Source organism: Lytechinus pictus, chromosome 3 (genome assembly GCF_037042905.1).
Source record: "Lytechinus pictus isolate F3 Inbred chromosome 3, Lp3.0, whole genome shotgun sequence".
Classification (NCBI taxonomy): Eukaryota; Metazoa; Echinodermata; class Echinoidea; order Temnopleuroida; family Toxopneustidae; genus Lytechinus; species Lytechinus pictus.
The window spans coordinates 43,347,470-43,362,018 of record NC_087247.1 but is presented as its reverse complement, the minus strand read 5'-3'; the positions used below and the strand labels follow the sequence as shown (position 1 = coordinate 43,362,018).

The window sequence follows — 14,549 nt, the reverse complement described above, 5'->3', positions numbered from 1 at the left end:
GATCTAATCAATCTCACATATGAGATACATACATGTATATTTATATTAATTTAGAAGATAATTCATGTTCCCATATAAAACAAAAAAAGAAAGTAATGATAGATCAAAACAATGATGCATGCACAAATACAATTTGAATATGAATATTTGATGATGTCACTGGCCATAGTTGCGTTTAATTTGGATCGATCATAAGTCTTTGTAAGATGAGGCCCAAAACACATTTCAATGCCTTAACAATCACAAGTCCCCTAGTTTTCTGTTGTGGAAATGGCACCGAGTGGAAAGGGTACATCTAGGTGATTAAATGACGGTGTGCACATCTGTTGCCCCTGTGATTATAACCCTGCTAATTCCTGTTTTGTGACCTCTTCATAATACAGTAAACAGTTTTCAGTCAGTCTGAGTTTGCTCAGTCTGGAGATTCTAGCCTGATATTCAGCCACAGGTGTTTTTATCTTGAGTTTCAATTGTTTTATCGACTGAAATACCTGCATCTGATTGGCTGAGGGCAGAACTTTCATATCAGAACTGGATCATACTCAGAGCAAGCTTCAAGTATGAATAGGGTATTTCTCATGATTTTTGAAAATGTCTTTTCTTTTTCATGGTTCATAACAACTAATTAGAAAACGCTCTTCATACTCTAAATGTAACCCCGCCTTGCTAATTAATTGCAATTTCCTAAGCAGTAACCTGTAGATGAAAAGGTTTCCTGGCCAGTAGGGTGGTGAAGTGAAGAGGAAGAGATCGGAGGTCAAAAAAATAGTACTGAGGAGTTGATTTAATGGAAACAAGGAATTGAAAGGAAAAGGCTTTCTTGGTTTTTTCTCTTACTCTTACAGTTGCAAAGGTTAAAAAGGTCTGGGAAGAGAAGAGTAAATATCACGAAGAAAATTTGAGAGAAGAAAAGCAGTGCTTCCAGCAGATATGGATTAGAATGAGTGATATATATACCCGTACTCATCATGCTGCATGCTGTATATATGCTGGAGTTGTTCAAATCAATTCTTTGAAAAGAGGACCAATCAGCACTAGCTTAAAATTACTTGTGAAATCAAATTAGAAATTTTCAATGTAAAACTCTTCAGAGATACAGATGATTTTTGGGTGATGAAATGGAATTGTGGAAGAGATTTTTTTTTCAAACTGATTGAGAAATGTTGATGCACAGTAAGAATCAGTGTAGAGATTTTTTGAATCACCAATGTGATACGAGATCATTTCCTTTACTGTGACTCACATACACTGTACCCAGAGGTGTATGTATGGGACTATATGCTAATACTCACATCCAACATTTGATCCTTTTTTGTTTTGTATATTTCAGTCGTCGGGTCTCATGAAAAGCAATCGTTGTAAAGTGGATCAGTTTTGCAATGATCATTCTACATGAATAACATGAAAAGAACTCGAAAATTCATAATTGTTTTTACCATATTCTTTTTCACCAAAAAAGTTTTTCCTTGTTTATGAGAGATTGAAATGATGATCTTTCAAACATGATCATTTCTCTTATTTGCTGTTGGAAGTTTTCTTCCTTAAAATAGAAGTATTATCTCCTCTTTTTTTTAGCTCATGAGCATTGAAACAAACTTGTTTTGTAAGACTTCTGTCATTAGGGAATCCTTACAGAATTGAAACTAGCCTCATCTTAAGAATCAGACCTGAGACTCCCAAGTCAGAACACAGGAATTCATCGGATGTGATCAGATTCCGGTTATGTTGTCCCAACTGTATCTCAAAGTATGACAAACGCTTGTCATTCTTGTACCAGCTTCCTCACAATATTGAAATTTAAAATTAAACCTTATATCAATGATATTGAAGATAGCATGTACTAGTTCATTATCTTGTCCTATGTAAATGGTTGCCAACTAACAATACATGTATGTGCAAACTGATTTTATGCGAATTGCATGTTTAAGATTCCGCACCAGCCTCTCAGCAGAACTGCCAATTAAATAATAATGATAATTACTTTTTATAAAGTGTTTTTTCAAAAGTTACAAAGTAGTACTAATTTTCAGTAATTATTACAGTTCAAGTATGATTCACATTATTGACTCTTTACCGAAGCTTTAGATAGACTTTAACATGATAGTTTGTAGGTGAATACAGAAGACTGTATGGTTAAAGCTTGTCTGTCAGATCAGACTCTAATTAGAATTCAATCAACAAGTTGGTCTTGAAACAAATCTTAGCACAAATATATATCCTAACAATTATTTATGATGAATAAATTGTTTTGCTTTCAAGATTGCAGTGCCAGAGTGCAAATCCGAGAACCTGTCCTGTCTGTCGGGCGGACAGGTTCGAACTCAGCTTGGGTGTATGCATGGGATAGTACGATATGACGGAGAATAGAATTCAGTTAAAATCGTCTAGAACTAGACTAAGCAATAGCGTGCACTGTAATTACAGTACCACGATCCTGTTTCGTAGACCCTGTTTTTCACACTGCCCAGTATATATTTAGTTCCCAAGACCCCGTATTTTACCCTTGTAGTCAGTCCCGTAGACCCCCATCCGAGGCTTGAGCCTTCTAGCTAGGTTACAGTTAAGCATTCATCGGAAGCAGCCAGTATTAAAGTAATGATGCTTTATGTGAATCGTAATAAAGAAGATGCCTAAAGCCCTTTCTGCAGGAAATGTCAATGGAAACCATAAATTCTGAGAAGCAGTGTCCATGTCCAGGTAAATCCTATATGGAGGTGGCTTTATTACCTGAATGTAGGATTTATAAAATCTATATAATATTACATGACATGCATGTAATGAGCAGCTGAATGCATGTGACATTACAAATCAATACTTTGAAAATTAATTTCTCCATTCTGAACTTTCATCAAACCCTCAAGTGTTTTTCTCTCATTTGTTTTTCTTTTATTATTAAAAATTAACTAGTTGTCAAGATGAACTTCCCCTCTAATATTGTAACAAACAAGGAAAATAGCAGCTCCATTAGATTCATGAAGAGGGTATGATTTATAAGATGTCAATTAACGCAGTATCAGTGTCCTGTTGAAAATAATTTGATCATGATAAATTTGACGAATGTATTTGTTATGAATATTCTCATTGTATACAGGTTATACCGTTTATATTAATTTTGATTATGCATGGATAAAAAATCCTGTATCCATCTATTTAGGCAAGTTTCTTTTTAAATATTTCAATTTCTTTAATAAGCACTGTGTCATCATGCAATTGATTATATATTCTTGTACTTGTTTTGTAAAATATTCTGCAATTCAGCCTTTGGCTGCGAATTAATTTTCACTAAACCATTACTCTACTTTACTCTTATTTGTACATCAAAGCAGGAAAGGGGGAAGTCACCCTGTCATGATGGCAAAGAATCAGAGATGAAATATGAAGGGGAGAAAAGCCCATGACCATTTCCTTTCAGTAATTACTTTCATCTCGTCTCCTGTCACATGCAGATTATTTAACCCATGAAAGAGGCTCTTCAAATCAACCATAAAATGTGTTATTGCATAGTGCAGTGTCTTGCTGTTCTTAAAAGTTTAGATTTCAGTTAATAATATTTTAAATGAAAAATTTAAACCTTGTCATGTGCCCTCTTTTCTAGAGAAAGGAAAATGGTTTTGAAAGTCTGTGGTTATCACAGTAGCATTACCTATGTGTTTTCAGTTCATACATGTAGTACATTTCCCCATGTTAAAGGAAAGATTGCTGAGAATTATTCAGGAATTACTGTAAAATCTGACCTGTTATCTTCTGTCCAAAGAAGTACAAAAATACAGAATAAAGATTATTGCTCAGATTTACATGTATCATCTTAATCCTAGGGAAATGCCAATGATTTAACATGAGGCCCGTTCACAAACACAAGATTAATCTATTATTCCTCATGTCATCTCTTGTTTGCACATCAATTATCAGTTACTAATTTGCCACATAAAGAAATTTGTTCTTTTGATTTTATATGAATAAGAATTCATGAAAAAATAGTATTTTTATTAATAGCAGCAACAGTTGCTGCACAAAGTTATATGCACATTATCTGCAGTGTTCATTTTCAAGTTGAAGCATTTTTTATCTCATTGTTGTATTATCGTAATAATCTGAAAGTATACAATTGAAGTCTGTGAATTGATTTGTGAATATGCCACTGGGGAATAAAGGGGTGATTGAATTATTAATTGCAATGACGTATTAAGCAGTTCATGGGAAAATGAGATCACCTATTCCCCATTGTCATGTGGTTTATGAGAGCCCTCCATTTGTTTTAACCTTTTCAAAACTCATCAAGTAAAAGCTTCTATAATCCTTACAGGGCACTTCAGTTTATTAATTATCATCATTCTTCATCTCTTCGCATTAGAATTTAATTGGTTTTGGTTTCATCATGCTATCTGTAAACATGCTCTATTTGCTATGGTCAATGTTGTAGCATACCGGTAATCATATCATTGAATGATAGGGCAATTCCAGTTTTTTTCAACTGTCATGAACACAAGGAACTGTACATCTCTTTTGAAAGTGAAACCGGAAGGGAATCTTTATTGTTTTAATGTTACATAACTTTACATCTCATATGTCATGCAAAGGGGAATACAAAAGGATATTGGGGAAAGTGGGGAATCTTTATATGTTTAAACAAAACACTTCAATTTTATCAGAGTTAAAGAGAAAAATAACAGAGTCATGACTCATGACATTAAAAATAATGATATTATTTCTGTGAAATGGTTGCACATGCATGTCAGAAATAGGAAATGATTAAACCTGAGGTTGTTAGCGCCCCTCTTTGTTATTTGATTATGAGAAACATTTTTTTTTTCAAATGGTCCTCTTGTCAATATGGAAACAGGATTGATTGACTCAGTGCTAATGTGGATCATTTTTGCTACACCTTGTTTATTATAAGGGAAATATTTTTGGGCACACTTAAGAAAGAAAAAAAGAATTTTTTTTCTTAACAAGCTCACTCACTGCATAGATGTGTTTCACCAAAACATTGCAAAACTTACCATAACACTTGTCACTTAAAAAAACTCTTTTGAGTTTGAAGAATTTTTCAGTGGTTTAGTTTACTTGTTAAGACTGGAATACCTTTCAGTTTGCAAATGATGAGAACAACAGAGTCGCATATTAGATGATCCAGAAAAAGCACTGTCATGCATTCCGTGAGGATTGATTCAATAGGGTTATATTTTCGTTGTGTGAATATTCTTAATTTTTCCTTCATGCTATTGAGAAAAAATAAGTGATAAGTACCGTTTCATCCCCCATTGTTCTTTGCTTGGGACCCGTGATACTACATAATCCAAACCAAACTATACAATTGACAAAAAGTGTTATATTGTGGACAGTATTGTTATTCAATTAATTATTGATAAAGCATTTGTTTTTTAGGTACTTGGATTGTCAGAAGATCCCAAATACTGATCCTGTAGAATCTGAGTTCAAGTGGGGTCTGAGAGCTGAGAAGGAGATGGATAAAGAACAAATACTTAACCTTGTAGCTCAGGTAAGCTAGTCATCTTTGATTATTAAAATATTAGTTTCCCTACCTCAAATTCAGTTGATTTTCAGTCACATATTCCCTATTGCAAGATATGATTTTCATCTGGTCTGCGTTAATTTCCAAGAATTAAACGGCCAAGTGGTCAGCTACAAGTTATGTATTAATATGCCTGTATTAATCATTGTCTTTGAAAATGTAATTGAACAATAAAAACTTTTCATCAGTTGATATTAGTAATGATCAATTTACACATTTGTCTGAACTTTTTACCAATGCATTGGTGTTTGAGAGAAGACATGCAAGGCATGTTTTTTTATTGGTAACAAGACATGGCAATAAATCAGGGAAAAATGATATCATCCTAAAATAAGACTATTGTGATCTGTCAGGGAATAAATCAATTTTAATTATGTCTCTAGTGCTTGCGAATTTTGCAAAGTCCAAACTCATTAAAATTTCACTTTGGCATCTGCATTGCAGCATATAGTACCAAAATTATAAAATGATGACTTATCCTGAATAGGGAGAATTTTAAGAATATCTGTGCTAAAATATTGGTTTGTATATTAAAGAAATATGTCACCTTTTAAGATTGATATATTTATTTTAGGCCTGATCACCCACTACTGTTTACATAAGTAGTTTAATGAATAATACACGAATTTTAAAGGTCAAGTCCACCCCATGAAATGTTGATTTGAATCAATAGAGAAAAATCCAACAAGTATAATGCTGATAATTTCATTAAAATCAGATATAAAATGAGAAAGTTGTGACATTTTAAAGTTTCGCTTATAATTCACAAAATAGTTATATGACCAAGTCAGTGACATGCAAATGAGAGAGTCGATGATGTCCCTCTCTATTTTTTTGTTTTTTTAATTGTTTGAAATATACAATATTTGAATTTTTACAAATTTGACAATGTGAACCAATTTGACTAAACCATAAAATGTTTTAAAGATTGTAGTTCCACATGTTCAGAAAGGAATATAACTTTCTTTCACATGACAATGAGGGAAAAATTAGAATATTTCATATGATAAAATACAAAAGAATAGTGAATGGGTAATGTCATTGGTCCCCTCATTTGCTTACAGACCAGGATGACATGCATATTACTGTTTTGTGAAATTAAGCAAAACTTTAAAATGTCATAACTTTCTTATTTTACATCCGATTTTCATGAAATTTTCAGTGTTATGCTTGTTGGATTTTTCTCTTTTTATTCAAAAGAACTATTTGTTGGGGTGGACTTTTCATTTAACTATTCTTATATCAAAGATATAAACTATAGGATATATTATCTCCTACATGGAATAACATACAAAGTAGAGGAAACTGACCAAGGAACAAAGGAAAGGGGTTGGCGACTTTGGTGTGGCCTAGATATACCGGGGTATATGACCTTTTGATCCTCATATGGCTTTATTGGACTTTGATCTAAATATTTAGTCTCTCTTCATACAGACACTTTAGTAAAAGAGAGCTGGGGCCTGTTGCATAAAACTTATTACCTGAGAAAACTCAGGTATTTTTTACCTGAGTTTTTGCCCTGTGTTAAAGTCAATGGCAGAAATCAGACTAACCTTAGTTTTCAGTTTTTACCTGAGTTTTCTCAGGTAAAAAGATTTATGCAACAGGCTGCAGGAGGTTTTGGGCATTATCCAAATATGAAAATTGTAACCTTTAAAACAGATTAAAGATGACCAGCCTCTTTTCCTTCTGCCCACTCATGCTTATGTACAGTCACAATCTGTGTAGTGTGTGGTCATTTTATTTTATTTTTTTTCATTTTGATTTCCAAACTATAGAAAGATATACTCTATTAAAAAGTGTAAGTCATATTACATATATTTTCACAGTACTTCTTTTTACAGAATGTTCTTGAAAAAAAGAGAGAGAGAGAGAGAAAAAACCCTACCTGACAAAATTTATATAAGATTTTCCTTTAAAGGGGTACTCCGGGCTGGAAATATTTATATCTACATAAAAAGAGTAAAATTCACAGAGCAAAATGCTGAAATTTTCATCAAAATCCTATAACAAATAGCAAAGTTATTGAATTTTGAAGTTTAGCAATATATTGTGAAAACAGTTATATATGCACGTCGTCATGAATTTTCATTCGGTGGGCTGACTATGTCACATCCACATATTATTACATGGAATCATGATTGCTTCATTTTTTCATACATGTGTGAACAATATGTCTCCCTTGTAATGAAATAAGTTGCAGCAATGAATATCTAATGCACTAAATCAGTTGTCAATCCATTTTTCTTATTCTTGAAGAAAAAAAATGTGAATGAAACTAATTTCATATAATAAAATACAAAAGAACAAGTGGGGATATGACATGATCAGTTTTGCTCATTGAATATTCATGTAGACATGCCTAGAACTATTTCACTGGAATTATGGAAATATTAAATAAAGGCCCATAACTCTGTTATTCCTTGTCTGATTTTGTTTAAATTTTTTAGTAATTTTTTCTCTGATTTTTCTTTATCTGTTTAAATCATTTTTTTTTTCAGCCTTGAGTACCCCTTTATATGTATCTCTTCTGGTATAGAATAAATTGTGGTTAGCAGAATGACTGTTTCTAACCACATTTGATGTAAGCTAAACCACATGTTGAGGGGTTTTAAGGTAAAGAAACCTCAAATGTATGCCTCTTCCCTTCAGTCTTCATCAATATGATGATTACAGGTGTAATTTCTGAAAATTTGCCTTAGTTTGTACAACTTTCTGCTGAACTAGCATGGTGTCTTATTTACTTACATATTTGTTGCCTCTTTACTTCTTACTCCCTTCAACATTTTCTTTTCTGTGCTACTATGTTTCTTTTTTATCCTACTTTATTTCTTTTAACTTTTAACTTCATTGTTACTTACCTCGTCCTTTTTGTTCCTTTCTTTCTGTTTATCTCTCTCTTTTACTCTCCCTCCCACTGACTTATTCTCTTACCTCTCTGTATTTCCGCTTTTCTTTTCGATTTCCTCCTCTGTTGCTCACTTCCTATCCCAGTCTTTCACGAGTTTTCACTCTTTATTTTCATCTCGTTCATCAATCACTTTCTCAACACCTCGCCAGCTTTCAAATTTTCATCCAGTATGCCGCCTTCTCAATAACCCCCCCCCCCCTCTCCTTTTTGTCCTCTCTTTTTCTCTTTATGTCTGCTTTTGTTTTGGAATCATACTCTGATTATTAAGTGATATGTCAGTAGGTGGTTTCAAACCGCCTCGATCACAAGAATCCCCGTTAAATTACGAGAACTTTTTTAGGCTGAAAAATACCCATTAATTATTCCTGCATTCACACCGCCCTGAAACATACCCTTCGGGATAAGTTCCTGAAGTTACGAGCATGCGCAGTATGGTCTGATAAGCAGCAAGGCGCGAAATTCAAAATCACTAGCCCAGCAGCAACCCATGCACGGCGCCGCACCCAACGACACGCTGGGCTAAAAGTTCCCGTAATTTGCTTTCAGACCGCCAAAATACCCACGACCTTGGAAAAATCCCCGCGAAAGTTCTCGTAATTTCGCCAAGTACCTACTATTTATCGGGTATTTTCTTTCGGGGATATCATGCGTAGTTTGCTTTCACACCGCCAAAATACCTGGTATTTTCTGATCGGGGTAAATTTCCCGATCAGAGAATACCTGGAACTGGCGAACTTCGAGGCGGTCTGAAACCACCTACTATGTCAGGTTAACTAGTCGACCCCAAACCCAGACCCCTCAGTGGCTGAGATACGCTTTGCAGTTGCTTAAAAACTTGAAAGTTTTAACAAGACCCCTCAGTGGCTGAGATACGCTTTGCAGTTGCTTAAAAACTTGAAAGTTTTAACAAGCTAGTCCACCTGTATTTTCACATTCAAGAGGATACCAAACCCCTCCCACCTTTTCACACAATTGATTCCTGTCGTTTTATTCTTAGATGTACAATTGTAAGTAGTGATTTATTGATCTATTCATGTAATCAGATCATGGGTGAACAGAACCCCAGCATTTGGAAGACACAGTACAGAGAGGTCCTCATCGCCAAGGGTATCAATCCAGACGAAGCAGCCGAGAATGGAGAGGACAACGAGGAGGATGATGAAGACATGGATGATGACTAGAAAGGCAGACAATAATAGGATAGCTATCAGTGTAGCCTTATGTTGTGACCATGGCTCAGAATGAAGTTGATGGGCTTGTGCCTTTTGGTAAGACAATGAATGCAAATGATCTCTTGGATGACATAAAACACCAGCCATCCAGTCACTTATTTACCATTTATAGTTTTAAAAAGCTTTATAGCTAAACAAATCATTAACCATACTGGAAAAAAAATGTATGATTTGCAACAAACTTTGCCCATTGGCTCTTCAGATCTTACATTATTTAAGGAGAAGTGCAGACAGAAGCAGAGAAAAAAACTTCACTCTTGTGCAATCATTTCCGAAGAGCTTTGTAAATTTGATCTTCACAACTTTACTGAAATTTGGCAAAATAGAATAGAGGAGCAGAGATTCATGCTCTCACTGTTGATTTGATGAGATCTATATATACAAAAGACAAAAGACCTTGGAGCATTTCATGAACAAAAAAATAATCAGTGAAAATTGATGTGGTTATAAGTTTCCCAAATCCTTGCATCTGATTTGCTCAGAGTAAAGTTGGCAGTGAAAGTCACTATTTGTTTTGTGAAACACAGTGCCTAATACCTCAGTCACACTTCCCCTTCAGCGGCTGTATGGCAATTCGAAAACAGCAGTTTTATTCATCTTATTCATCTTTTTTTAAACCATGCATATGTAGCTGGTACAAAAAATGTTAAAAATTACTGTTCTTGACTTCCCGTATGGCCGCCGTAGGAGAAATGTGACCAAGGCATAAGTTCCCTGAATCATATCTCAGTGAGAAATGATGTAGACCTCTTGAGATAACCAAGAAATTTTATTCTTTCAATTAAGTTTAAATAGGCTTCTTATTTGTATTGTGTGATCATTTTGACAGGACTTGCCTATATTTTCATATTGGAATCGAACAAATGAATTCTGTATGAACTATGAAATGCATTTAATACCCTTTTCATTGGTTGATAAATTACCTTTGGCTCAAATTCTTGGTTCAAAGTGAAGTGCTATTTAGAAACATTTATGATATGCAGTCATCTAATTATGCATCTGTTTTGAATTGTTCTTTAAAGGACAAGTCCACCCTAACAAAAAGTCAATTTGAATAACAAGAGAAAAATCCAACGAGCATAGCACTGAAAATTTTGTCAAAATCGGATGTAAAATAAGAAAGTTATGATATTTTAAAGTTTCGCTTCATTTCACAAAACAGTTATATGCACATCCTGGCTGGTATGCAAATGAGGAGACTGATGACATCATCCACTCACTATTTCTTTTTTATTTTATTATATGAAATACTGAATATTCTAATGTTCACCTCATTGTCAAGTGAAACAACGATTAATTCCTCCCTGAACATGTGGAATTAACATTAATTTAATACTACATGGGTCAGTCAAGTTGGCTCTTGTTGTCAAATCTGTAAAAAAATAAAAAATTGTATAATTCAGACAATAAAAAACAAAAGAAATAGTGAGTGACATCATCGACCCCCTCATTTTCATGTAAATAAGTTGTGCATAAAACTGTTTTATGAAAAATAAGCGAAACTTTAAAATGCCATAACTTTCTTATTTTACATCCGATTTTGATCAAATTTTCAGCATTATGCTAGTTTGATTTTTCTCTATTTATTCAAATCAACATTCTTCTGGGATGGACTTGACCTTTAATACTGGAAATTGGTTGTTGCCATGCATTTTATTTCTGATAGAAAAACGGCATTTAGGAAGTGGGTCCAGGTTCATAAAGATTTGCCATAATTAACACCCAGTTCCTTTAACAAGCCTACCATCTTTCAATCAGATTGAATGGTTTCAGGAGCTTAAAACTTATTGCAAATATGCTATTATGAAACATTTGTTGAATTTCCTGTCTTTTTACGGTTTCAGCAAGTACCCCATCTAGTGTTGAAACCAGAGAGAATTGCCTACATGAATTGCTATTTCTAGCATTTATGTCATAGTGACTTTTTGTATATATCTTGAAGGGTGTAACCCCTATGTGAAATAATGAGAAGCCCTGTGCAGTTGATATTGTATGGTTAAGTTACATGTTTGGCATGAACATACATCTACTAGTATGTGCCAGTAGTGCCTTGTACAAAACATTATAGATTGTTCATTTATATCACTTGTTGAAAACGATATATATTTTTTTGATGCATGTGGAGGGGGTGCAGGGGGTCCTGTTTTCAGGCTGAAGATATGGTCACACTATCATGATCCTTTTTCAGACATGGTTTCTTGAAAATGAGGATTTTGTTCATGAGATTCCTGCTTACGTAGCATGTGCCAGTAGTCATTATCTGTGTGAATGTGTGCACATGCATGTAGCCTTTGCCTTGGTATGATAAGGTACTGTACTGTGCAAATATATGCTATGAATTTAAGTCTTGACTTTGATAATGACTCATTCAGCTGTATAATATCCCAGAACATGGATGAATATGAATATTGAGTTCGATGTTTAGTCAGGTGAGAATCTATTTTAATCTCTAAAGAGAAATTTGCAAAAGAAAGAAGGAACAAGTATGACTCCCAATACACCTATATCATACACATGATGTGAAATTGTTCAGTACTAGTAAAAAATTTGAGAATAGCAATGAAAAAATGCCCCAAAACACTCATCATGGAATTTTTTTTTTTCAGACATCCACAAAAATGTAAAGATGGACCAAATCAGATGTTTGCAGTACTTAGTAAAATTAATGGCTAAAAGTCACATTGATTTTTTGTTTAAATTTGTGGTCTGAAATCATTTTTTAATGCAGATTCCATGCCTTAACTTTATGCTGAATTTGGTGAGTGTATTGAGATAGAGTGATAGAGTCCAATATTTAATCTTTAATGCATGCTTTCATAACAGAGTGCAAAATTAGTGCTTGTTACTAAGGTTTAATACTGCATCAGCATTGTTTATACGTACAGTGAGCTTATTAATTCAAAACGATAGGCTCATTATTATGCTGTAACCCTGGAGCAATTGTGAATTTCGCACCCAGCGCAAAAAACCACAATTATCATAGGATGCTTTCTCAATTTATACACCCTGAATGAAGTTGAATTAATACATGTAATCTGCATAACCAATGGTATCAAAGCATGTGTTCAAAACCACATTTGTGAATTCATGCAATTTAGATTCAGTCTGAATTGTTTGGTTTGGGTCTTTGGGATTTCTGTTCATTTTTTTTTATGGGGGGGGGGGGGTGTTTAATGAGAGTGGGATACAAAAAATCTTCAGTTCAGTATGATATTTCTTTTCTCAAAGATACAAGGGGAAGATCAGACACTTTGGTGATTTTTTGAAACGCTTGATAAATGCGCGTGGGGAAGGACGCCCACTAGCGTTGAGTAAGTAAACATCGGCACGCTGCTGTGTATAAAACATATGGGGAAAATGAGAGAAGGAATTTGGGAGAGGGCACAAGGGCCACGCATGTAGATAATTCCACCTTTTATTACCCAGAAACCTCTAATTTAAGATTTAAAAAATCTTTAAATAAATTAAAAAAATCTTAAAATGTAGAAATCATCTATTCCTTCACCCTTTCACCATTTCTCTCATATGTTTTGTACACAACCATCTCGTAATACGCAAAGGTAAAAAAAGTTGTTACTTACTCAATGTTGTAGGCCGCTCTTCCCGAGCATTTCATTGCGTGCTCTATGTACTGTCCGATCTTTCCCTTGTAGTATCTTTGCTTTTCATCGGTGCTAAATTCTGGAATGGTGATATGATAATGATATTGATGTATCATGTTTTGTTATCCTGTGATCTCTTCTTTTGTTTAGTGTTTTCCAATTTATGGAAAATTAAGAAAATTTATTGCCACCTTGCTTTTCACAAAATCCCAATACAAGATTGTTCACATACTTTACCTTTCCATTAAGTCATGAAATCTACCGTGCTCCCCCTTTTTTTTTTTTGGGGGGGGGGTGACATGTGCCTTTCCCATTCCATTGTTCTATCTATCTGACTGATCAGCTAAGTCTTTGTCAGTGGTACAATGTAACATGTCTCTTGTTTTACTGTTTGTAAATATGTTAAAAGATATTTATATTAAACAAGATCAACTTTTATAGAGTTAATGCTGTATTGTCTGTGTTTTTTGTTGTTGAAATGTCAAGAAATATGGCCTCTTTCTAAATTTTGATAGTGAATGATATGCTTTTCACACTGCATTTCCTCAACCCCATACTATCCTTAACCCTGGACTATCCTTAACCCCATACTATCTTTTTTTCGATTCACACTGTCTTTCTTAACCCCATACTATCTGCTCAGCCGGGGATAATGCATTAACCCCCGGACTATCCCTCAGCTCATGAATATTGATGATTTTACCATACAGAGCGTGATTAACGTGCAATTCGACTTAGCCCCACTTTCCTTAGCCCTGTTCCTTTTCACACTGCATTCTCTTAGCACTGCAATTGTGGTGCTAGCACCACAATAAGCCGGCTAACCCTGCTTTTTTGCAGGGCCAGATAGTACCGTACTATTTACCGTGCTAGCCCACTTTGCTAAAACGTAGTGTGAAAACGAAGTGGGCTAAGCTTAACCCCGGGAAATTGGTGGGGCTAAGACCCCCCTTAGCCCCACCAATTTCCCGGGTTAAGGAAAAAAAGTGCAGTATGAAAAGCATATTAGATGTCCAACTCAGAAGGTTTGAGGGGAAGGCTGGAAAAATATTAAAAATGGGTTTGAGTTGTGTGCAAAGATGACAATATATACCAACAAAAGGTAAACATAAAGTGACATTTGTATTTATTCTAAAATGGGAGACTAGTCTTTGCATGCATTTTACTGCATGGGAAAACAATTCAATTTGAGATGTGTATCTGTTGATAGAAATATCATAGTTGGAATTAGAAAAAAAATACCAGACTATCTTGTTATTGCTTTGGTATAT

General features: G+C 34.4%; 1 protein-coding gene across 4 annotated transcripts in view; it reads left to right on the top strand.

The window, feature by feature from the left end:
- The window catches only part of LOC129257182 (non-structural maintenance of chromosomes element 3 homolog), a 43,000-nt gene extending 29,275 nt beyond the window's left edge, over positions 1-13,725 (top strand). For all 4 annotated transcript variants that reach the window (XM_064097127.1, XM_064097128.1, XM_064097129.1 and 1 more), the window contains 2 exons: positions 5,386-5,500; positions 9,488-13,725. In XM_064097127.1, the coding sequence (XP_063953197.1) occupies positions 5,386-5,500; positions 9,488-9,625 (253 nt within the window). In that variant the 3' untranslated portion in view covers positions 9,626-13,725. The remainder of the gene's footprint in view (positions 1-5,385; positions 5,501-9,487) is intronic.
- Positions 13,726-14,549: the final 824 nt, after the last annotated feature.